This window comes from Urocitellus parryii, chromosome 6, assembly GCF_045843805.1.
Source record: "Urocitellus parryii isolate mUroPar1 chromosome 6, mUroPar1.hap1, whole genome shotgun sequence".
Classification (NCBI taxonomy): domain Eukaryota; kingdom Metazoa; phylum Chordata; class Mammalia; order Rodentia; family Sciuridae; genus Urocitellus; species Urocitellus parryii.
The window spans coordinates 164,682,822-164,708,345 of record NC_135536.1 but is presented as its reverse complement, the minus strand read 5'-3'; the positions used below and the strand labels follow the sequence as shown (position 1 = coordinate 164,708,345).

Below are 25,524 nucleotides of genomic sequence, written 5' to 3'. Positions count from 1 at the left end.
GGTCTAAGCTGCCTATAGGTGAGTATAATGATTGTGGCCTCCCACCTGCCAGATTTCCAAAAATCTGGATGGTCTCATATAGACTCACTGGTGCAGGAAGGCAGTTCAGAGTTTGATTTCTTCAAGAATCATCAAGTGGTGCCTGCTGCTCTGGCCACACCCTTAATTCTATCCATCATCTTGCATGTATCATCCAAAAGAGCAAAAAACTCAATCAAGACAAAGACTTGGTGGGAGAGAGTGAATGGGACAGGTTAAGTTCCTCCCAGTTTCTGGAACCACCATGGCATGTGAACATATTCACACATTGTCTTGTGTATCCCACCTGCTCACAGTCGTGGGGTAGGAATTCATGGGGCCAGTTGTTTCTCTTGGTAAGTGGTCTCCACAGTACCTGGCAATAGGAGAAGCAAAATGAAGGTTTCTTAGACTCAACAAAGCCAATAAAGAGTAATAATGGTGAGAAAGTACAATTCATTTTTAAAAATTGATAGGCAAATCTACTTTTTCTGTTTTAATACAGGAATCATGTTGGATAGAAGGGAGAGGACTTGTGTGTTGAATTCATTGAAAATATTTCTCTATATTCTTAAAAATGCTAGCCTTCTTTTCCTTTGGGTGACCTTCATTTACTGACTTTTTAAATATGGCTGTTAAGTCCAGAACAATGAGACTATAATGATTTCTAAAATAATATTAAATAAGGGCTGGGGTTGTGGCTCAGTGGTAGAGTGCTGGCCTAGCATGTGTGAGGCACTGGGGTCTATCCTTAGCACCACATAAAAAATAAATAAAATAAAGTTATAAAAAAAAGTTTAAAAATAATATTAATATAGAATAAGTATCTAAAAACAAATCCAACTAAATTCAGAATTGTTAATAAATCAGTGACATTATGTAGAAAAATCTGTCATTGTAGATAATGCATGGTTATAAACAATATTACAGAGGAAGAAAATTTAAAGTAGAGCAGATGGATTTGGGCAGGACTGTTATTGGCAACACTACAAGCTGCTTACAGGCAGATTAAAGGCATCTTAGAGAAGATGAGCTCTGGGTTGTTTTTCAACACCTAACTGTTCTATAAATGAGTGAGAGTTAAAGCCAGAATGAAGTATCACTAAGAAACAAAAATGGTTAAAATTTAGACAAGAATACACTCAAACTAATTTGTTAGTAGTTTAAACCTTCTAGTATGCCTCTCTGTGTCTATTCACTAGCACAAAGTAGAGTAATTCAGCCTCCATGTTTTATTTTAAACTTCTTAAGAGTTATAAACTAATGAAGAAAGAAGATGTAATTCAACAAATGATGTAGAAAAGAAAGAAACTATTTGGGAAATACCAAATTAGAGTACTCTCCATGTGTAAGCCAAGATCAAGTTAGCAGGTATAAAAAGTGAGATTAAAAATGACTATTGAGAAAAAAACAGAAAAAAATAATTTTAACTCTTCTTGTAATATGCAAAGATATCAAAACTTTTAAATTTAGGAAATCACAAATTAAAAACTAAGCATCGATAAGGCTTTGTAAGAGGCAGTTTGGGTAATATATCTCAGATGTCCTTAAAGCTTTCATTTTTCTTGGCCTATAAATCTACTTTCAGGAACCCATTATAAGGAAATAATCTAAGATGTAGATAAAGTTCTTGTATAAATATGCTTGTGGCAATCAAACTGAAAATGGCAAAAAAAGAAAGAAAAAAGAAACAGAGAAATTTGATAATCAACACTGCAAATATGGATACAAAAAAGACAGACAGATGGACAAAAGAACATTAAATATCCAATAATAGAGGATTAAATAAACAAAATATAAGTTCATGTGATGGAATACAGTGCAATCTTTAAAACAGAAATCCAGTAATGACTAGTGGAAATTTTCATATGATTAATAATTAAAGAAAACCAGAACAACTTATATCAGTCTGATCAATTTTTAAATAAATGTATGTATACACATTTGTATACATAGGATTCTCAGTAGCACTGTTGTCAATCCTGGCTGCATATTAAAATCACCTGAAGAGTTTGAAAATATATTGCTTCCTGATATCCATTCTCAGAGATTCTGATTGGATTGGTCTAGGGTGTCATCTGGGCATTGGGAAGCTTTAAAAGTTTTTAAAGTTTTAAAGCTTCTAGGAAGCTTTAAAAGTTCATTGGCTGTCTCATATTGGAGAACAATAGCATTTTAAAAAAACTTTTCTTCAAGTGCATTAGGAGAAAGCATGAATATCCAGGCCCTTTGCCCACCAGATTTAATCCAAAGTGCTTTAAGCCCACTCCATGTTGATGATAGTGAATGACAGAGTGAGTTACTGGAGAAGTCAAGTTTCTACACCAGAGTTGTTCCAGTCACAGCGGTGACTTATTTTACTTGAATGGAGACTTGGGTAAAGCTAATTGCATAAATCAGTCTTCTTTTCCCATTGACTTCCACCATCTCCTCAGAGACACTTCATCATCATTTGGAGCTCTTGTGCCATCAGCTGGGACTCCTGACATGTTTCCGGGACATTCTTTTGTGTTCCCACTCTCTGTGATAAGTACTTAATGATCTGAAAAATGCTGGAGTGTAAGCTGGGAGTTTTGCTTTTTAAAGCAACTCTGCAGTGAATTGATTACTAGAGCAAATAGTTTTCCAGTGAGTCTGTTAGCTCAACTGTTTGTGCAGGTTGGTGAAGAGTGCATTTATGTGGAGTGACATTATGTGTGTAGGTCAAGGTTTCTTCAAGGAGAGACACACAGAAATGTTATCCAAAAACAAAACCATCAACATTAAAGATGAAAATTATGAGGTCCAGGGTGAATGCCCACATTGTTTGATTTAAAATTTTCAGCTTGATCTGAAAACAATTAGATGGGTGTTTTTATTTCCTCACCTCGATGAAAGCAGACTTTGCAAGTGAATCAGAATTTGCTACCTCCTTCCAGGAAGCTTGCTGACTTGGGAAATGTCTTCCTTGTTTTCAACCACAGGGAATCATTTAATGCTGAGGAGCAGGTGGTATTTCTTCTACAAAGCAAACCTTTCCCCAAGTGAAAGAAAGGGTAGAAAGAATTAGGTCCAACAAAGTTCTAATCTCTAAAGAAAAACAAGATAATAGTCACGTGGAAGAAGTGGATACTGACGACTTATACCACAGGATTCGCCCCAGTTAAATCCTAATTTCCACTGCTACAGAGAACCCACTTTTTTGAGGGGACCTGGACTTGTGACATTGTGACATCAGATCATGCTTGCATATTGGTTTCCTTCATGAAGTCAGAGATCCTGGTTTGGAAGGGAACTTACAAATCCCTGGATCCGATGTTTTATTCCATAAATGAATTGTATCCACCAAACTCCACCAGCTTTTCAGCCTTTCCTTGATTACTGCCAAGAATGGGGGACTCACTTCTTCTAAATCCTCCAATGCAGACTTTGGGAAGATCCCTTAGAAAATTCTTTCTCTGGGTCCAACTTTGTCTTTCTATAACTTCCTCCCAATGTCCATGTTTTGTTTCCTTGAAGTCTGTTGCTACTTGTCTTCCCAATTTGGGAATTCTCTGGAATTATTTTAGTAGATATAATTAAAGTAGGTGAAGTTTGTAGGTCTCCTCTTTTGTGACCTTGAAACTAGGTATTGTATTATAAGGAACACAAGCATCTGGATGGACTTCCCCCTTTATTTCAATGTTTGGTAGAAAGAAAACCATAATACTCATTGAAAATGTGTTCTACAAACTCAGTGAAATCCTAGTGTATTAGTCAGTTTTCTGTTGCTATAACAAATGCCTGAGATAATTAACTTTCGAAAAGAGAAGGTTTATTTTGGCTCACAGTTTAAAGTTTCTGGTCCATAATCTAGTCACCTCATTGCTTTTGTGCCTGTGATGAAACAGTGCATCATGATAAGATCACATGACCAAGAAGGAAGGAAAAGAGTGAGAAGGGGACCACGTTCCCAAAATCCCCTTCAAAACAGGTGCCTTCCTTCCAAGCTTTCTAGAGTTTGCTCTTTCAAGGATATTTTTAAAGAGAAGCCCTAGATTGAGCAATAAGAGGTTCAGGTTCCAGGTATCTCTACGGTTTCAAACAAATTATTTCACCTCTTTGAACTTTCCTCCCTCCTATGAGGAATGATGCTCTGATAATCCTCAAGTTCTAGCCATCCTCGGATATTTAGGATGTGGAGTCTTCAAGTGTAAGTAAGTCTGGCCAGGATTTACCATATTCTTTGTCATGGCTACAAAATACAAGAATTTTTTTTTCTTTTCTCCGCCTTTCTTCTCAGTGCAATGATTTGTTGATTTCTTTGAGCATCTGACACCTCATCATCCATAGGTAATAAAATATAGCTTACAAATAAATGGAAGTTGTCTTAGGTTGGCATCCTCAGATTTGGGCACTTAAACAAAAGATGTATGTACAAGTGATTTATTAAAGAAGTGTTCTTAGGAGAATCCAGAATAAGAGTGAGAGAAGAAGGGGCAGAAGCCAAACAAAGGAGCCATTGCAGACAAGGGACCTAGCCTTGGTGACATACTGAGACAGTCTTTGGAATGAATGTGTATTATACCTTGCAGTGAGTCTCACCTTAAAGCAAAAGATCTGGGCTTTTGTACTCCCATATCAGCCTGTTCATAACTGTGGGCCTGCCTTGGAAGGAACATAAACTATCAGGAGCTGTGGCTCTTAGTGGTCAGGTGAAGCAGGTTTAGGGTAATATTTACAAAAGGGGTCACAGAAATGGTAGGATGGTGACAAAGTACCAGTTAGGGGGCTGATCACAGCAGCAACAGCATCTACTACAGGAGGTAAAACCATGAGTGCGTTTGAGTACATCGTGCTTCCTTTTACTGTTAATTTGATCATATGCCCACAGAAATACTTTATAAAGTTTTCATAAGAATGGGAGATTTTTCTGTTGGATTTGTATTCTGTCCTTTCATGCATCCATGAGTGGAATCATTTTATGTACGTAAAAAGACTTGTTTTATCGCAGCCAATGATAGTCCTACAGTATATCACCTTGGTTCAAGGAACCAAGCCATGTACCTCAAAATACATACATTTCCTCTGGTTCTTTTCTAGGTGGGGTGGAGAGACTTGAAAATTTAAAAAAGGCTTTTTGCTAGAGCTCCTAGAACCATCCTTCCAAGACAGTCATTTTTCTCCAGTCACTGATGTATGTGGCTGCACTAAGAGTAGCATTCAATAAATACTGTTCAAATGGATGAACCCATTGTTGTGGTTTGCTTTGACTATGAAAATCAGGATAAATGAGACAGAGTTCAGTTCTGTCCCTCACTCCCTCCTGGTCAGTTAGTCCACTGTGCTTTGGCACCCAAATAAATAATCAGGAACTGTTGCATAATACAAACCACAACGCTAAATCCCCATTTAGCCACATTTGCAAAACAGACAAAAGAAACACTGGCATTTTTGAAAAGGAGAGATTTAGGCATAATCAGTGCTGGTGGTGGCTGGCTGCCCTGTTGTAATCCAAAAAATGCCAATGTTGGATGCATTTAAATGCTAGGCCACCCAAGACCCAGCACCTTAAAGAACAAAACCCAAGTCAAAGCCACCTGTCAACTCTGCTTTTCTTAATCCTAGAATATCCCAGGGAAAGGGCTCATCAGAGAAGCCAGACTTCCCTTCTCAGAAAAACCAGTTCAGGACACAATCTATTTATATCCATGTATTGAGTGAATATTCCCATGTAGATGTGGGATGATCTGGAAAATAAATAAGCCAACCAAGAAAAGAATTGGGCTTCTAATGATGCTCAGTGACTGTTCTCAGAGACTGTAAGGGAGAAGGTGATATTTTCATAAGCTGGTTGAAGTACCTGTCATTTGAAATGGTTTTCAACCAAATTCTCCTATAAGAAATGTATTCATGGGCTGGGGTTCTAGCTCAGTGGTAGAATGCTTGCCTCGCACAGTGAGGCACAAGGATCAATCCTCAGCACCATATAAAATAAATAAATTTAAGTTATTGTGTTAATCTACAACTGAAAATATTTTTAAAAAAAAGAAAGAAGGAAATTTATTCATGGTGTTTAACCTAACTATGTAATCATCTTGAAAAGAACATACTGGGGAGAAAAAGAGCCACCAGCACACACCCAGAGGGTCTTCTAAATGCCGGGGAACCACAAACTTGTGTTTCTAGATGGTTTTATCATAGAGTTACCAGAATATCTCATTGTATAGTTTTCAAAGATTGTTAAGTCCTAAGTTATGCTACTCATGGATCTCCAATTCTTAGGAACATATGAAGAACCTATTGTTGAAAATGTAAATTCTAGCTCTAGCTTCACAGATCTCTCTCCATAGGTAGTATAACTGGAAATCTGCATTTTTAACACACCACAGAAAAAAGGCTTTGAGGCAAGGAGACCTCAGAATGTACTACTAAAAGTCCTGCTGTGAACAGTTGTGATTTATCCATTACTAAATTAATAGCATAAAATGGATGCTAGACATTACATCATTTCATTCGTGAGCCAATGTGTTCCTCATATATGAAATATAATCTTTTGATTTAACTAAGAAATTGATTATGACCTGTATTGCTCATTATGAAAGAGAAGTAGTTTGAATTTCATGCACAAGAATGTTCAAAATATAATATCAGAGAGCCAAGTCCAGCCCACACTCTTAAAAATTTATAATCATGGCCATTTGGGGCACCAGGAGATAGAGAGTAAGTTGTGTGATAAGAGTGGTTGCTTAGCATATGTGAATCCCCATATTCGATCCTCAGTACCAAAAAAAAAAAAAAAAAAAGAAAGAAAGAAAGAAAGAGCCATTCTTTTTAAAGTAGCCTCCTTTTTTAAAAAATATTTTTTAGTTGTAGTTGACACATACCTTTATTTATTGATTGATATGTGGTGCTGAGGATCGAACCCAGGGCCTTACACGTGCCAGGCGAGTGCCATACCACTGAGCCACAACCCCAGCCCCAGAAAGAGCCATTTTTAATGATAGATGTGTAAACAGAAACTTGCTATTTTTGTCAAAAGTACTCTTTTGATTCTTAGTTTAGCATTAAGACATGAACTTCATCACATTCTGAGGAATAATGAATTATCAGGATCACATATAGTCTCCAACATTCAAAATCCAGTATTTTCTTCCTCTATTGTAAAGAAAATTTTTATCTTCGATAGACTGTTATTTGGAGAAAATAGGAAGTATCAGGTAGGGGTGTGTGTGTGTGTGTGTGTGTGTGTGTGTGTGTGTGTGTGTTTCTGATACATATCTGTGCTTAGCTTTCTGAGTGAAAGAATTTAGCTCATGGATATTAGCCTGTTTGTCTACCCTGAGAGGGAAGGTACTATTAGGAGACCCATGGCTCCATAAGTTTTCAGTCCACTTGAGAAGCAAATAATGCTGGAGATCTGCAGAACTTATAAACTAAAGAAATTACAATAGGGCTGGGGATGTGGCTCAGCAGTAGCGCGCTCACCTGGCATGCGTGCGGCCCGGGTTCGATCCTCAGCACCACATACCAACAAAAGATGTTGTGTCTGCCGAGAACTAAAAAATAAGTATTAAAAATTCTCTCTCTCTCTCTCTCTCCTCTCTCACTCTCTCTTTAAAAAAAGAAAAAAGAAAAAGAAATTACAATAAAGATGCCCTGATTTGGTTGTTACACATTGCATACATGTTTATCAGCTATACCCCATAAATATGTACAATTATTATGCACCAATTAAAAACCAAATAAGTGAAATTAAATAAAAATTGTGCACAGCACTAGGGTGGAAACACAGGTGGAGAGGTGGGAGGAAATAACAACTGAAATTTAAAACTCTGCTGGAGTAAATAACATACTATATGCTCAAACTGGAGAATACAGCCACAGTAACACCTAGAGGACAATTCACAGCAATAAGTATACTATACCCAAACAAGAAAATGTGAAATAAATGATCTGTTTTAGTCAGCTTTTTCACTTCTGGGACTAAAGGATCTGACCAGCACAACTGTAGGGGAGGAAAAGTTTATTTGAGGGCTCACGGTCTCAGGGGTCTTAGTCCAAAGAAGGCCAACTCCATTCCTCTGGGCTCAAGGTGAGGGAGAACATCACCGCGGAGTGTGTGGCAAAGGAAGCTGCTCACATCATGGTGATCAAGAAGCAGGGAGAGAGACTCCAGCTCCAGAGACAAAATATATACCCCATAGCCATGCCCGCAATTAACCACTTCCTCTAGCCACACCCCACCTGCCTCTAGTTACCACTCAGTTAATCCCATCAGTGATTAATTCCCTGATTGGGTTAAGACTCTCACAATCATTTCTCCTCTGAAACTTCTTGCATTGTCTCACATGTGAGCTTTTGGGGAATACCTCATATCCAAACCATAACATGATCCATTTGTCAATTTGAAAAAAATATTAAAAGAAAAACACAATAATACATCTTGGGAAGAAAGGAGAAATAACATAAAAATAAAGACAAGGAAAGAAAAAATTTGAGATTAAGAACATAGGTAGATGACAATTAATATTAAAAGCTAAGTATATGGACTCATATATACCTGTCAAATCACTCTGTGTTATTTTCCAACATGTAAATGAAACTAAAAATAAAATAGTCTGCAGTTTTTAACTGACAGATAAAATATCCACACAACTTACTTTGAGAATAAATATCCTTTGAAAAAAAAAAACTTGTTAGTGATCCAAACTCCTGATCTTAAATTTAGCTTAAGTGTCAATAGTTTCCTGTAAGCCTCATTTCCTCATCTACAAAGTGCTGGTGACAATAATACACACATCCTGTGTCATTTTAAATTTAGTATAAGATTATATATAATATATGAAAAGCACTTAAAACAGTATCTAGAAAAGAGTAAGCCTCTATAAGTGTTAGTTAATGTGATTTTTATTAATATGTAAGTACAGTTGTCTGATTTGGTTGATAAAGTCCCTTCATTTTTCTTTGACCTTTGTTTTCATGAACTTTTGAAATTGAAGGTTTACTTTCCCAGAAGGCACCTCTGGGTCTAAGAAAAGGAGCTTCATTCAAATGATTACTTGTGTGACCAGATACCAAATGTAGGTTTCAGTTCTTATTCAGGCAGTAAGTGCTGACTTACATAGATTTGTTGATTCATGTTATTAATTAAAAGAGGAAACATGAAAAGAAACTGATTATTAGCTTGGGATACACTCTCCTTATTCCTTCCTTAAGATGTTCTTGCTCTATGATAGACTCATGGAATGTTCCAAGTAGGGTGAGCTCTATCTACCTCATAAAACAAAACACTCACCATTATCCAAACTCGTCTTGCCTTTCTGAGCCCAATCTCATATTTGAGTTCAGGCTCTGTAGTGAGAAAGCAATTTTACCCAGAGCAAATTCATTTTCATATTTTTACTCTGTGCATCATTTCTTGTTTCAAAGTGTTTTCTGAGAAACACCACAGGAAGTTCCATGACAAGGAGATTTTACAGAAAAATACAAACAAACAAACAAACAAAAAACCCATATATCTTTCACTATATCTGTCGATAGGAAATGTGTAATGCTCCAGGGATATTTAAGACTGATAAGGAATGTTTAAGGACTTCTGTTTCACTTTTGCTGTGTCTTTCTTTTCTTAAGCCAGAGTTCCACAAATGTTCTTTTGCATAGAGCCAGGCAGTAAATATTTTCAGCTTTGTGGGCCATATGATTGCTACCATGGTAGCATGAAAGGAGTGGGGAAGCAAAAGAATGAGCATATGCTCCTGCTCCAATAAAACTTTATTTACAGACCCTGAAATTTGGATTACATATGTTTTTCACATGTCCCAAAGTTTTTAAATCTCTCATTATTCTTTAACTGTTTAAAAAGAGAGAAACCATCGTCAGTTCAAGCCCAATATAAAAACAGGCAGCAAGCTGGACTTGACCCATAGGTCCTAATTGCCCCAAAGCCAACTGTTTTCCTGCTTTTGTGTGTGTGTGTGTGTGTGTGTGTGTGTGTGTGCGCGCGCGCTAGGGATTGAACCCAGGGACTTGTGTATTGGAGGCAAGCACTCTACCAACCAAGCTATATGGAATCACCTTCTAACCCCAATTAGCGACACTTATTAACATTCCAGGGGAGAGTGTTTAGGCTTTGTGTCAGCTTTGTGTTGCTGTGACCAAAATACCTGACTGGAACAATTTGGAAGGAAAAAAGTTTACTTTGGCACAGAGTTTCAGAGGTTTGGTCCATGATAGACAAACTCTATCAATCTGGGACCAAGATAAAGCCAAGCACAAGGCAGAAGGGCATGGCAAGGGAGAGCTGCTTAGCTCATGGTGGCCAGAAAGTGGAGAGAGAAATGGAAAGGGACCTCAGGGAAGATGCACCCTTCCAGGGCACTCCCCCAGTGACCCACCTCCTCTAATCACACCCACCTGCCTACAGTTAGCACCCAGTTAGTCCGCTCAAACTAGGATGGACCAAATAGATCACAGCTCTCACAATCCAGTCATTTCACCTCTAAAATATTCCTGCATTAACACCTCCTGTCTAAACCATAACAGTGTGCTCTCTCGGCCAGAGCTGCTCTAAATATGGCCTGTGAACCAACAGCATCAACATCACCTGGGTGCTTGTCAGAAACAGAGAAACGGGGACCCCAACCTTACAACCAAATCACAATCCTGAGGGTGGGACCCCAGAGTCTGCTTCAACAATTTTTCTTACAATTCTAATGCCTTTGGAGTTATTAAAAGCACAGTCCTAAACTGTAACTTGAAAAGTGCTGATTTGGGAACATTTAAGAAACTATTGTCAGAATATAGCGGTTCATTCAGTCACTCATTTAACAAGTCAATTAACAGGAACAGTTACTAGGAGCCAGACTCTTGGCTATGCACTGGTGATTTGAGATAATCAATGAGATTGGGCTTTTAATGGACTGGGACATTATCTTACATCACAGCTCCCGGGAATTGTTTCCAGTGGCTCTGTTTCCTGGCTTCCTGGCTTACCAAGCAGGTTTTGCTGGTTGGGACCACACCACCAGCTCAGGCCACACATGGGATGGTGATTTAATGCGGTAATAAGAGCAGAGTGCCCCCTGCCACCCTGATATTAAATGTCCTTTCATTATTATCATTATTTCAGCTGCTGAAGTGATGTTAATCGGAACCATTATGCCTGCGTCTCGGAAAACTAACACTCATGGGTTTGGGGTTTATGGGGACAGCTTTTCAAGCACCAGCCATAAATAGCCCAACAGATGAGCTGGAGGTGTGCTCAGTGCCCACTCTCAGACCCGTCATATTAGGAGGGCAGACATTGCTTTTCTAGCTTTGAAATACCATATGTTGAGATCTTTTGAATTCATCAAATCACAGATAGAATCCTGTATTTTAGAGGGAGACAAAGATGTGGGAGTTCCTGGGGGCGGGGGGTTAGGGGAAGGACACGGAAATGAAGCAAACAAGTGTGTGTAAGTTATACACCACCTGGCTTCTCTGCCAGCATGCCACCTGCCTATCAGCCAGACCTAGACAGGTTGCCATTACCGTGGATCCAGGGGGCCCAACAGCTGTTCTTCTTATGCCAAGAATAGCAACTTTAAGAGGAGAGTGCCAAGGAAACAGGAGACTTGAGAGAGAGAGAGAGAGAGAGAGAGAGAGAGAGAGAGAGAGTAAGAGAGCGAGGCAGAGAGAACAGAATGCACAAATATCCATAGCAAATAAACCCAGAAGAGTGGGCGATGACGGTAGTACTACAGGTGTAAAAGCACATGAACCCTTTCTAATAAATTGGCCTATTAAAAGAAAAGGTCAGGTGCTTGTCTAGGCTGAAGGAGGATGTTCCTCCAAGACACCGAGCAGCAAATTGTTTGTCTGCCTTTGGTGATCCTCTGAGAGGTACTGCTTAGAGACTAGAGACGCAGCACTCTGGTGGTTTCCCTGGTTTCAGGCTTCCAGGGTGCTCAGCACCACAGCAACATGCCTCCTGCCCAGCCATTAGGAAAGGAAAGCTAATTAACAGAGACTGGATTTGTTCCACTCTTAGCAAAGGGCATAGCATTATTCTGAATGAGCAAGGTTTTCTGAATATTAAACCCCCACATCCTTACAAAGTTGATCAGAACTTTGTATAATTTATTCCCTTCAACAAGCCTATGAGATTGGGATTATTTGCCCTGTTGAGGAAACTAAAGACTCAGAGAGGGTGATGAATTTGCCTAGAGTCACCCATCTTCTGAGTGCCAGAACTAAAGGTCCAACTCTGTCCTTCAGATAACAAAGCTTTTATTGACTCCACCAAGCTCTGGTTCATCATCTACCCACCACTTGATTCTGGAGGCTAGATCTTCCATCACTCGGAAACACTGAAATTTTACTTCTGCTCATCTTAAGGTTCAGGAATGACTTGGTATAAATTCTTTCCCATTTCTGTTTCTTAGATTCCTAATTTTAGAGCCCTGCATTTAAGGAAAACTTTACAGCTTGACATCATATCATGAGCATGCATTCCAGTGACCAGGAGAGGTATTTGAAAATTAGCAGGCTTATGGTATGATGCCCCATCAATTTTTTAATGGACTCTCCATAAAACTAACATGATCTTGCTAACTTGTTTTTAATGCCAGTAACAGAATGCATCCCTGAAACTTCTTTTCTCCTTTTGGTATGATTTTTGCATTTGACATTTTATTCAAGAATCACAGGATAGAAACAAACGAACTGTGAAATCTATTATCTCCAAAGTTTCACTTTGGGATTCCTCCAGTCTAACAACACAAAGTAGTAAGACCTGCTTCACAAGAGTGAAAGTGTGAAAAGATTACAATACAGTGTACTAAATGAAAATCCCAGAGGAATTCAGTCTTAAAAGTCAAGAAAACAGTAGAATAGGAAAGATGGAGAAAGGATTGCTAAGCCCCCTCCTCCAGATTCATCTCAAAGACCAGCCCCTATGATTTTTGGTTTCCTTGCCTCTCAATGGGTGTGTTTCTGATATTCTGACTCTAAAGAGTTTTTATTTTATGTTTGCAAAAAAGTTATTCTCACACAAATAATAATAGAATGGTGATGCCCCAAAGCCCTAAATCTAAAATTTTCTCCCAGCTTTGGTTTTAAGTGGGACATCAGAGAGGGTGATGAACTTGCCTAGAGTCACTCATCTTCTGAGTGCCAGAACTAAAGGTCCAACTCTGTCCTTCAGATGACAGAACTTTTATTCACTCCACAAAACTCTGGTTCATAATTTACCATAAATACTAATATAAAATACACAAATCTATTTTTCAGTTAGGTAGTCATGCTCATATGCAATACTCCTATTCCATGGTAAGCTTCTTCAAGCCTTCATTAGTATAACACCAGCTGCTATAACAAAACAAAATAATGTGCTCACATGTCCAGTGGTGCAGCACAAGAGGAGTGTCTCATTCACCTATATAAGAGCTCAGGTGTTCTGGTCAGCAGTCAACTTCACCCCCCTAAAGGAATTTGGAAGACCCAAGTTCCCACAGCCTCGTGCTCAGCTGTTCTCTGGGGCCCTATTTTTTCTGTAAGGAGAGATAGGGAGTGGAATACTGGCATCTGAACTGCTCCAGTCTGACAGGGACACGCTTTATTTCCACTACAATCCATGCACCATCTCTAACCACATGGCACCACCTCTTCGCAATGAGGACTGGAAGTGTAATTCCTGTAGACAACCATTTCCCCAAGGCTATGCTCTGCCATACAAGAGGAAGGACAAATTCCAATGCACAGTTGACTGTCTCAGATGAGAAGAGCCCATGCCTTCTACAACTGTGCTGCTCAGAGAAGTTTTTATCACACCAGACTTCCTTGGGTGCTTTTATCCCGATTTCTCTGATGGCAATATCTGGGCACATGACTTCTTTAATAGGCCTGTTGTGCCTCCAAGGGCCACCCAAGGAAGCAGGTATGTCCCCTAGTACCATTATTATCACAATGAATTATCTGATTTCCTTTTTTCACTTCTATTTTTCCCAGTTAGACTCTAGTTCCATGAAGATAGTGAATCTGCCTGTCTTGTTCATCACTATATTCCTAGTGCCTAATAGTCCTGCCGTATTATGGGGACTCAACAAATACTTGAGAAGGAAGAGAGGATAGGAGAAGGAAAAAATGGAAGGAGAGAAGTTTGCTCTTAGAGAGATCTCAGTCTTGCTGCCTGTAATTTGCAACCATATGGAATTTCAAAAGAGTAGTCAAGAGATGAGCTGGTCACATTTTAGGGCCTAAGATCCATTCCCCTTTGGAATGATGATGTCTCATGCACACACACAAACCCTCCTGACAACTTCTGATAACAATGAAAGAGACAAAATTAAAAAATCTTTTTCTTCTAAATGCCTCTAATGCAAAGGAATACTATTCGACATTAAAAATCAATAATTATTAATACATGCTATAATGGGGATGAATCTCAAAATAATTATAATAGCATATACTATAATTATATAACATATCCTGTGACTTATTCTATATGAAATTCTAGGAAGTACAAACTATTGTGACAGGAAGTAGAATGGCAGATTTGTGGGCACAGGGGTGGGATGGGGTAGGGAGCAGTGGATGGATAGTATTACAATGAGTATAAGGAAAACCGGGAGTGATAGATATGTTCATTTTCTTGATGTGGTCATAATTGCCTGGGTTTATATAGATGTCCAAACTTCTCAAATTGTGCACTTCAGAGTATTTGAGATTTGCTGTGTGCCAATTATACATCAATAAATCTGTTCAGATAAAAAATTTTAAAGACACATATAACACCATGGTAGCCATATAGCACCATGGTAGAGTAGACAAACATGCATTTATGGCACCTTTTGGAGAAACGGCATAATTGTGTTGACCCCCAAAGAGTGTGATGTGCTTTCCGTCTTGGAAGGTGACTGAGCTATGGGGCCAGTCATCTAAGAACGTGGGTCACTTAGATCTTTGCCCACATCTGCACATACTTCTACAAGCTCACATGTTTTCAAATCTGTTTTTTCCCAGGTTCAAAAGCCAAACCCATCACTGACCCCCCAACCCAGGCACCCAGCCACCCCCCACCGCTACCATGGCTGAAGACGCGGACATGCGCAATGAGCTGGAGGAGATGCAGCGGAGGGCTGACCAGTTGGCTGATGAGGTGAGAAACAGAGACCTGGGAGGATGAGCAAAGGAAGGGGAATTCCGGTTCTGGGAAAAACCTTCCTCTAATTTCTGATTTTTAAAAAATAATGACATCAATTTTCTAGGCTTCTGCAGACTAGATTGGGTTTATTATAAAACTTGTGTACTCACTGATGTCTAGATCCTTATTCTCAGTTTCTAGAAGTATTAAGAAGTCAAAGTCTTCTAAGAAAAGTGATGTCTATGGATGTCTTGCAAGCACTGGTGTACTGGACCTAGCTCAATTCTGAGAGCTGGTTGTTAGGAACTTTTCCTGCTGATTGCTCAACACAAAGGTATTATATTGAATCATATAATCTAATAATTAGAAAGACAATGTTAAAATTAAAGGTAATAAAGACTCAAAACTCATCACTTCCTAATTATTTTACCACATTTTACAGTTATCCATGCTCTTGAGTTATTGACATCTATTTTATCTTGGGATGGGATACCATGTGTTACTGCAGATCCCCCCACCTCTGTGTTCAGTAACATCACATTGTAGTTAGAAATAAGACAGGGCAAGAATAATTACACCACAAAATCTGCAAACATTAAAAGTCACAGCTTGATTTGTTGTTTTGTTAATTACCTAGAGTTAAGAGAGTAGAGAAAATGTTAACAATTCAGATGAAACTTAAAAGTATGTTTATTAAAAAATGAGGAAAATCATCCAGTATTTGAAAACTATGATTCTCTTCAGCAAAGACATCACTTTCTTTATTGACCAATGAGCCAAGTTCCAATATATGTTCTTGTTGTTTCATTTTCCCTCTTATATCCAACCATCATTCATATCAGGACCACACTAGTTCATGGCATCTTTAGCTATGGTTACAAGAGTTCCCAAACCAACAAAGTTTTCAGAGGGGATCAATTTGTCTATATGAAATTTATAAAGTGACTAAATTATATTGTTATATTGTGTGCACATATGAATATATAACATTGAATCACACCATTATGTAAAACTACAATGCACCAACAAAACTATGCAAAAGTAGAAATTTACAATAGTGTTGCATATTTCATTGTTTGCAAATTCTGTGCTACTCATCCTTTATGTTAGCAAAATAATAAATTTGAATACATGCATACATATTTATGTATTTTGTCCAGAGAGGTACTACTTCAAAGAGCAACCTACTTAAGTCTTTTCTAAGAAAGTTAACATCCTTCAAGTTCCTGCAGAATCTTGTCCAAAATAAGTTTGTCATGTAAAAGCACAGCTTTGAGAAATCACACTGGTTCTTGGATTTTAGTATTGTTAGGGGAACTAAGAAAAAAGTGACAATACTGTGCCTGAGGGACAAGCACTGAGCTCAGACTTTCCATTGAATTTTTTCTTATCTAAGAATGAAGATAATTATTATAGCTGTCTCCTATAGGCTACTTATTTCAAACAAGTTTGATTTTTTTTCCACCTTAAGGCAACAGTTTAATTTGTATTGATAACAACTTCCAATTGTGTTTCTAGGAGCTTTCTAAGAAACTTGATGCTATATTCATCTCAATTCATGAAAAATTATGTTTGTGTTTAAAATTCAATATTCTTAGCCCAGGGAGGCCAAATTAGTCCTCTGAGTATTTGAGATAATTTTTCATGCATCCTGAGCATGCAAAATTATCTCTTCCAGATTACTTTGTCTTTGATATCAAGATCGGCTTCATATGGCTTTGATTTTATGAAGATTAAGCTTTCATGTAATTGCTTTAGGGAATCAGATCATGTAGAAAGCCCGATAGGAAAGAGATTGAAAATGGAAAGACATTTTTTGTATTTCGATTGCAAATATAAAATAATATGTGACAGGGACCCTTTTGTATTTCTCAAGTGAAGAAAGTATTTCTGGCTTTTCAAGATCTCTGGTTCCTGCACTTATAGTATTTTTTTTTTTTTATCTTAGTCGCTGGAAAGCACCCGTCGTATGCTGCAACTGGTCGAAGAGGTAAGGAGTGACTGTATTTTAAAATAAAGAAACTAATCCCTTAGGTAGACGTGTTCTTTTCCTAGCCCCTACTGCATTCCCTTGGCCACGATCTTATTAATTTCAGGGTTAATAGAGCCTACCAGAAAGTCACAAAATGAAAGAGATGCCATATTCAACTTGCCAAACAGCCGTCTAGGTGAATTCACCCTGCCTCCCACCTCAGCCCATCTTTATAGTTTGGGATGCAGAAAAGTATAGTATTTCTAAGCCAGTGCTCCCAAGAAATCAGAAAAGATTGAAGTCGCATTAAGCAGAGCAATTTTTACTATATAAAGGAATGATCTACATAAAAATCTTCATTTGTAACAATTTTGATGCCTGTATATCACAACTAATCTTGAAATTCTGTTCTGACTTTAGCAATATTTATGACTTTTAAACTAGGTAACTATATAAGTATATAATTTTCAGAAACTGCTATCTTTAGAGTCAGGCACTAACAATCTATGAAAAATAGGAAAAATCTTAAACAAAGAGGAAATCAAGGCCAATAATATAAATATAAAAGCTCTTTTATATTCCTGACTCTGGATTGCACATCCATTTGCAAGGCATGGTTAATGAATCCCAAACTATTTTTAAATGGGTAAAATAGGGCAGATAGCAATAATGGAATCAAAAGGGCATTTGCAATAAACCTCACTCATTCCAATTTGGTAGAGCAGCAGTCAACCAGGAAGAATAAATGGATTAATTGAACTTGCCCATTGGGAGAGATGAAGCGGGAAAAGAAAGAGTCGGACTATATTTATCTTAACCTAATAAAACAAGCCTAATAGTTTTTATTCAGCGAGATGCTGTTTCAGCTGTGCTTTGAATGCAGCTGCTTATCAATGTATAAATTCATGTGTGATTATCGTTTTTAAAGATCTTGGGCTTTCTGTAGCAGAATGATTAAATGAGCCTACCCACCTCGTGCTACTGTCAATTACATATGCAATGACATGAAAGGAAAAACGATAAATTTTACAAAGGCTAAAAGGAAAGGCATCTCATGCTACAGTGTTGACGTCCTTCCTTATTTCTGCAGCTTTAGCTTCTCACCTAGGGAAGAAACATGGCTAGATGTAAATTGCCACAGAAGGAATGGGGAGAAGGTGGCAATAATGAGCTCCCTAAAATTAAAAAAAAAAATCTGGTATTTCAGAAATGAGTCTTTGAGCCTGCAATGTAGCACAAATTGCCCCCTCCCAGAAAGGCAGCCCAGCAAGGGAAAGCAGCCTTCCATCTCTAAATGAGAAACGTTTATTTACTGTGTTCTGGGAACACTGTTTTTGCAGAAATACTTGAGGAGCAAGAAGGAGACAGATATTCTAAATCTAAGAGTGCTGGCAAGTCTCTCAATGTGGTTTTATTCTCCCCCAGCTTCTCATGAGCAAAGAATGAAAGGAACATGCATTAATGAAATTTCTATATGGGCTCTGACATGAACCTGAAGAGTGCCCTGAAGTCCACTGATGTAATTATTTTATTGTATACTATTATACTATCATTATAATATACTTTATGACCTGGGACCACAGCCTCCAGTTTTATTTTTCATTTTTGTTTATGCATATGCGCAGGTAATATACGTTTCTAAATACCAGGACTGTCACCAATTTGCCTGCCTGTCCAGTGTTGGAATGCTGCCCAGACTGTGGAGAGTGGTGGACCAAGTGCCACCACCTTGACTAACTCCTCACCCTTCAGAATCTTGGGGACATGAACACTTTCTTTCTCATATCTTCTTAAATTGCAAACAGTGTCAGCCAGTCTCGAAAAATCAGTGTCTGCTCTAAATTATTTTAAGAAACAAAAAATTTCCCAAAGCTCTATTGATGGAAGTAGGCTTCTCAAATTATGTGTTTTTGTTTCTCCCAAAGTGTTTCTCGATCAAGCATGAAGTTGCATCTTAGAACAAGAAGCAAAACAGATGGAAGCAATCTCCTACCTCTAATAAATAAGAGGAGGCTATTAGACTTTCCATCCTTAGGAAATTGTGAGCAAGACATTATTAGAATGGATTTTTTCTTACTTCCTCCTGGGTTATTTTATATTTATGGTCAAAACCCCCTCATATCTAGGGCATTGGCTATTCAGATGATATTCTGCTTTTCAATCAAAAAGGAAATTCTCTTTAAAGAGAATCATCATTAAATATTCATCAAGGGCAGAAATCATTTGGAAAATCTGAGCTTTGAAATACCAGGATCTTGCCCATGATCCCAAAGTTCATCAGTGCTGTATAATTTGAATTGAACTGAATCCTTATTGAAATTCAGTCTCAAAGACAGGAAAGGTTACTAAAATTGTGAAGCCTCCCTAGGGCAAACAATTCCACTTTCAGTGGAATATACAACTTTGCACCATCCCTAATAGACTCCAGGGTATAACATCGTGGCTGGGTGGGGAGGCACTTTTTAATAGAAGCCATCAGCATTTCAAGGACAATATAAAGTTACAGGCAAAAAAGGTTAAAATCCTGTAGCACTTGCTTTCCAGCCTGGACTTGGGAACTTGCATTTAGTGGACACATTTCAATGAATATTTACTGGACACCTCACTCTGCTGATAGGAGAGAAGATATATATTGATGTCTTTCAGGGAAACAGAGAGGCAAATAATTCTCCAAATGCAAGGTCATACCTACCTAGAAAGCACAGAAGAGGGAATATTTGATTCTAGTAGGAGAATCATGAAGGTATTCTCAAGGAGAGACATTTGATTCTGGGCCAAAAAAAAAAAAAAAAAAGTTAATTCTGCTAATGCTAAGTGCAGGAAATGAAGGCTACACATTAATGCCTTGAGCTATGAAAACTAGGCCCAGGAAAAGCCACCCTGCTTTAGGGCAAGCAGATTGGAAAGCTATACAGCTTTCATGGAGTAATTATTGAACCACTAGCCTGTCATGAATGTTTTAGCATCTTTTCTTTTTATTCCAACTGATCTTTCAGAACACTCTGGCCATGGAAAGGGAATAAACATTCTAAAAGCTGTGCTTGTGTTATGACAGACCCTGTGCTAGAAAACATTCAGGTTGGGCAGTTGTTTTCAGATATATAGATGTGGGATCTTTTGGGACTCCAGAGACTTCCTTTAGTGTCTTAGCTTTAGGTCAAATGTATTGGGCTTTGGGGATAGCATTTCAAAATGACAAAAGGAAAAATTGAAAATGTTCAATAAACATTGTCTTAGTTCATGTGTAAAAATAAATAAATAATATAAATAGCACAATAAAAATATAGAAATAATCTTTTTAAAAAAGAAAGAAATGTAAAAAAGAAAATCCCCCATTTTTATATAGGCTATTTTCCAAGCTATCTTGGAAACCAAGACTTGAGCTAAGGTAAAAATAGAACCACCTCTTCTCACTCCTAGCTATTAAAACAAAGTATTCTTTCAGGAATAGAAGAAAGTAATATTCTGTCTTCCTGAAGTATTGCCCTCATCCATGCCTCAACCTCTAAGTTTTTGGTTTTCCTAAAGAACACCCAGTTATTTTGATTGAAGTTATCAGCAAAACAATGGAACCAAATGTAAATTCTAACATTTACTAAGAACCTACCACATGTCAGGTCCTGCCTGGTCTTAAAGCCATCATCACTATCATATATGATCTAATTCCATCTTTGTAGCCACATTTTACTACTACTTCATCTCCATTTTACCATGAAGGAATGTGAGGGCCAGAGGGTTAAATAATTTGCTCAAGATGCACAGTTATAAATGGCAGAGATGAAATTAAAACCCAGGACTACATGATTCCAGAGCAGTTAATTTACCTTCCACCAGCACCTCCTACTATACTTATTTATTTTATTTGAGAGTTTAACGCTGGGGGGAAAAAGTATCTAAAAAAAAACAAAGCAACTTGTTCTTAATAGATTGAGATTCCATTCAAATTAAATCCTGCATCTTAATGTATTTCTTCCTGAAGTTAGCACAGCCTCCCATTGAGTTGAACTAACTTTTAGCCTTCTGTAGTTCATTTTATCTTCATAAAGACTGTGGGAAGTAAGGGAGCTTTTACTGTCCCCATTTAACTGCTGGGGAAGCTGGGACACAGAACAGTTAGGTTGAAAGCCACAGGACTGCAAAGACAGGTCTAGAATTTAGAATTTCTTACTCCCAGATTGATTCCATTTCTGCTCAGGGACCAGCTGAGAAGCCATGTATTTGTCTTCCCCTTGTCTTTAGTGCCTGGGTAGAGTAGAGGTCAAATAAACAATTATGGAACAGAGGAACAAATGAGTAAATAAACAAAATAATGAATGCATTAAACACTAAATGAACGGAGGAGGCTAAGTGCAATGGTGTACACCTCTAATCCAAGCTACTTGGGAGGCTGAGGCAGAGGATTGCTAGTTCAAGGTCAGCCTGAGCAACTGAGCAAGACCTTGTCACCCTGTCTTGCTAAATAAATAAAAAAGGAAAAGGACTGGGGGTGTAGCTCATTGGTCGAAAACCCCTGGGTTCAAACCCCAGTACCACAAACAAGTAAATAAGCAAATGGAGGAATGAGTAAGCAAGGAAGCGAATGAACCAGCCAACCATCCACACCGTCTGACTGCATCTCACCCTGATCTTCAGTAGGGAAAAATACCTAACAGGTCGCATGACTCTTCTAGTCTCACAGCTGCTTCTGGCTGAGCTAAGAGCATACCCTAGCTTTTCTTACCTCACATCAGTGCTCTCTGCTCCTGTACTGCCAGATCAGAGCAGCTTCCAACACTCTCACATTTTTTAGTTTTATGAGTCATTCTAATGCAGAAACACTTAGCACCAAATTGAACATATGTGAAATTATACTTGCAAGGATTCATATAAAATAAATGGGTCTAGCAGACTATCAAAATGTATAAATAGATGAGAGTTGATCTGACCACATGAAAATCACTAACCTTTTTCCCACCAATGGTCACCAGTAGAATGGAGCAGAGTCCTCAGGCAAGCCTTGATTGTGTCCTCAAGGAGAAACTGGTCTCTGAGTTGCCTCTGTCCTCAACAGAACCTCCACTGCCACATTCGTATGCCTGAGGAAGCCATCTGCTTTTTGTAATTTAGTCTCATAAGCAGTGGCTAAAATATGCAGAAAAAGGGCGAAGAAGTCATTACAATTCAGGCTGTTATAGACAGAACTTCATTTGTAACACATTTAAGGAAAAGACGGAAATGTCTTTCATGTTCTGGAATCTTGCTGCTCAGTATGTGTCCGTGCACCATCAGCATGCATCAGAGAGCTTGTTAGAAATGCAGAATGTCAGGCTCTATCCCGGTGCTACTGAATCTGAATCTGAATTTTAACAAGACAATTCATGTACAGGTAATCCATGTGCACATTCAAGTTTGAGAAGTAGTGATCTGGAAACTTCTGATGGTGGAAGGTAATGATGATATATTTAGTTGGCCTAGATATTCTTCTAGAGATGCATTTTTTAAATGCCTTTATCTTAAAAAGACTTCATGTCATGCTAACTATACACCAAGCTCCATTCTAGCACATTCCACTTATTCATTTATTGAATTCACATAAGAACTCAATGAGGTATAAACTCATTATTGCTGTGTCACAAATGAGAGAACTGAGGCACCTTGTAGTTAGGACACTCGTCCAAGGTCCTGCAGCTAGGAAATGAAATCACCAGGATTCCAGCCCTGAATCTGCTCTAGAATCTGTGCTCTCAGTGACTCTCCTGATGTCACCCTGGGCCATCATTCTCCCTACCACACTCTGACTTGGCCACGAAAGCCTGTCAAAACGTGCTCAAAAACAGCATAGGTTTTTGTGACCTGGGGCGTTAACTGCATGATTACTCTAAAATGATGAGTTTATAATGGCTCACAGTGATTATTTCCAGTGTTTTGTTTGACTTTTGAGAAGCACGACTGGAATTTAGTTGTCAGCCCCCACTAACATCTCCCTTTCTTTCTTAGTTCTTAAGTAAGTCAATTTATTCTGTGGGTTTCCATGAGCGTTCCTTGAAAAACTAATTAATCTAAACTGTAGGCAATGCCATTTTATATTCATTAAAAGTCACCCTGTGAAATGGAGTGTCTTTATTTAAACTGGTTAGAATTCCTAGAACCTGTGATCCCTAAGTATGAGCAATACATGTATCTTTGTTCCTTCTCCCTTGCTCACTAACTCCCACTCCCCCTGTCCCAATAATGCAGGTGGTGTTGGTTTATTTGGATAATAAGGAATGAGAGGAGAAGTGACTTTTAAAGACTTCTTAACAAAGGAATTGCAGTAAGCTTGGACAGGAGTTCCCCACACACACACACACACAATATCATTGTACAGACTTTTAGATTTTAGAATAAAAAGCCCTTGCTTCTGATCTTGTTCACTCTTCTAAATCTTACAGAACTTCTCTCCAGAGAAAGAAAATAGGCAAATTAGTTTCTCTCTGGCTGTGTTTCTCAACTTTTGTGAGGCCATGCTCTCCTCTAATAAACCTATACATTTCACCCTCAAGATTCTTATGTACCTTCCCCATGGCCATAAGAGAAAATTCAGTCTAGAGGATTTTGAAAGATTTGCTTTCTGTGGTTGGTGTTATGAAAATCCTAGGTGTTTTTATTTTTAAGGCACAAAATTACATTATAAGTTTAAGTGTGTGTATGCCAATACACACTTCATGTTTTGGAAGCCCCCTCCCAGGCTCTACTTGTGGTGATTTTACCACACCCCTTCCTTCGGCCCCTAAGATCACCGATAGAGTGAGCCAACAGGGTACTCATTCCTATGAGTCCCTCCCCAACCCCTAATGTTCTCACCATATTTCCTCCCTTTTTTCTTTGGTCCTTCTTCATTTTCCATTTCTAGGGCTAATTGTCCCCTTACTGATGTCTCTTTCTCTCTTTTCTCCCTCTAACTCCTTTTCAACTTTGCTACCATTATTGGAATGTAGAGTAAAGATGCTGGTATCAGGACTTTGGTTATGTTGGATGAACAAGGAGGTAAGTTCAGATTTCTTCAGTAAGAAATTTAAATAAAGTGATTTTTTAAAAAAATTCTTTGTGCATCCACAGGAGGCCATTTGAGCATGTGTTACACACATATGTGAGTTTGAGGGTTCTAGAATTTTCATCTTGCTAATTTTTCTTCTCTGTTGAAAAGATTGATAAACATGTAGAAATGCTGACATCTTTCTCATGACTGAATGAATGATACTATTTGTTATATCTCTTGGAGTAACAGAATCCTGATGGGAAAGCCATGTGTTTGTATTTTTTAAAGAATAGGATTTTAAGCAGTGTATGATTTTTTTATTCTCCTTACCCCCAAACTTTTCCACAAATTTGGGTTCCTTCACACCTTGATAGGATGAGAATGTTATAAATCACATTGTCCACTTCTTTTAACCATCCTAATTTATTATCTGGCAGTTTTGATTTTCAGGCCACTATGGAGATTCCTTAAATAACTAGAAGGTATTTTTGACAGGATATAAGCAAAGGGAAATGATCTGGAAAATAGAAAATTAAATCAATTGAAATATTTGGCCTGTTTTCTTTTCATTATTTAAGTACACTCTATTTTATCTTAAAATAGTTTAACCTTTATGATATAGACTTATTTCAAAAAATGGAAAATCTTATCTTGCATATATGTGTGTGTATATATATATCACTCTTTTTTTTTCTCCAAAGACCATTAAATACTAAAAAAAATAATGACTGTAAGGAACCAAATCTCACTTTAAGAAAACTAGAGTTGCACATTTGAAAACATTACTTCTACACAATGATTTGTCATCATCACATCAAGTTCACACTCACACCTCAGCAATAGCAGATCTATTAACGGCCAAAGGCATTGGTTCCTAATCATACAGTGGCTGACATTTCATGTCTGTGGTAAGAGGAGCAAAATGTTCCATCACCTTGTACTGTTTAAAACAAAACAACAACACAAATATTTCCTAGTTATTTAGTGATTTTTTTTAAAGATCACTACACTTTAGAATTTGCTAAAAGGATAAAAAGTAGTGTTGTAAATAAAAATGGAAAGAATACAACAACAATGAACTGAACTGTAATTATTTTAAACAAACAATACACAATCTGACGAAATTTGGTTAGGGTGAAATCATTTTTACATGTACATGGAAGTCATATTGTACACATATTGGAGAACAGGGATTAGGGGCTCTTCTTTTTGAACTTTTGGCCTCTTTTTAAACTCATGATGGAAATGCTAGAAGCAGTGAAACTCGGGAAGCCGGCATTTTAGTATGGCATCTCTATATTCTATGGTGGCACCTAAAATGGTAATGCCATAATATTTGTGGTTTTGTTTGGTGGCAAATATCAATATTAAAACTTATTCAGAGGTCCCAATAAACTCCAAGCATAAATTTCAAATTTGGACAATTGCCATATAGGTATCAGGCCTAAAAAT

At 37.9% G+C, this 25,524-nt stretch overlaps 1 protein-coding gene across 5 annotated transcripts in view; it reads left to right on the top strand.

The window, feature by feature from the left end:
* The first annotated feature begins 15,046 nt into the window (after nt 1-15,046).
* Nucleotides 15,047-25,524, top strand: part of Snap25 (synaptosome associated protein 25) — a 29,887-nt gene continuing 19,409 nt past the window's right edge. For all 5 annotated transcript variants that reach the window (XM_077799974.1, XM_026385838.1, XM_026385836.2 and 2 more), the window contains exons 1-3: nt 15,047-15,118; nt 17,052-17,093; nt 24,032-24,080. In XM_077799974.1, coding sequence (XP_077656100.1) covers nt 15,047-15,118; nt 17,052-17,093; nt 24,032-24,080 — 163 coding nt within the window. The remainder of the gene's footprint in view (nt 15,119-17,051; nt 17,094-24,031; nt 24,081-25,524) is intronic.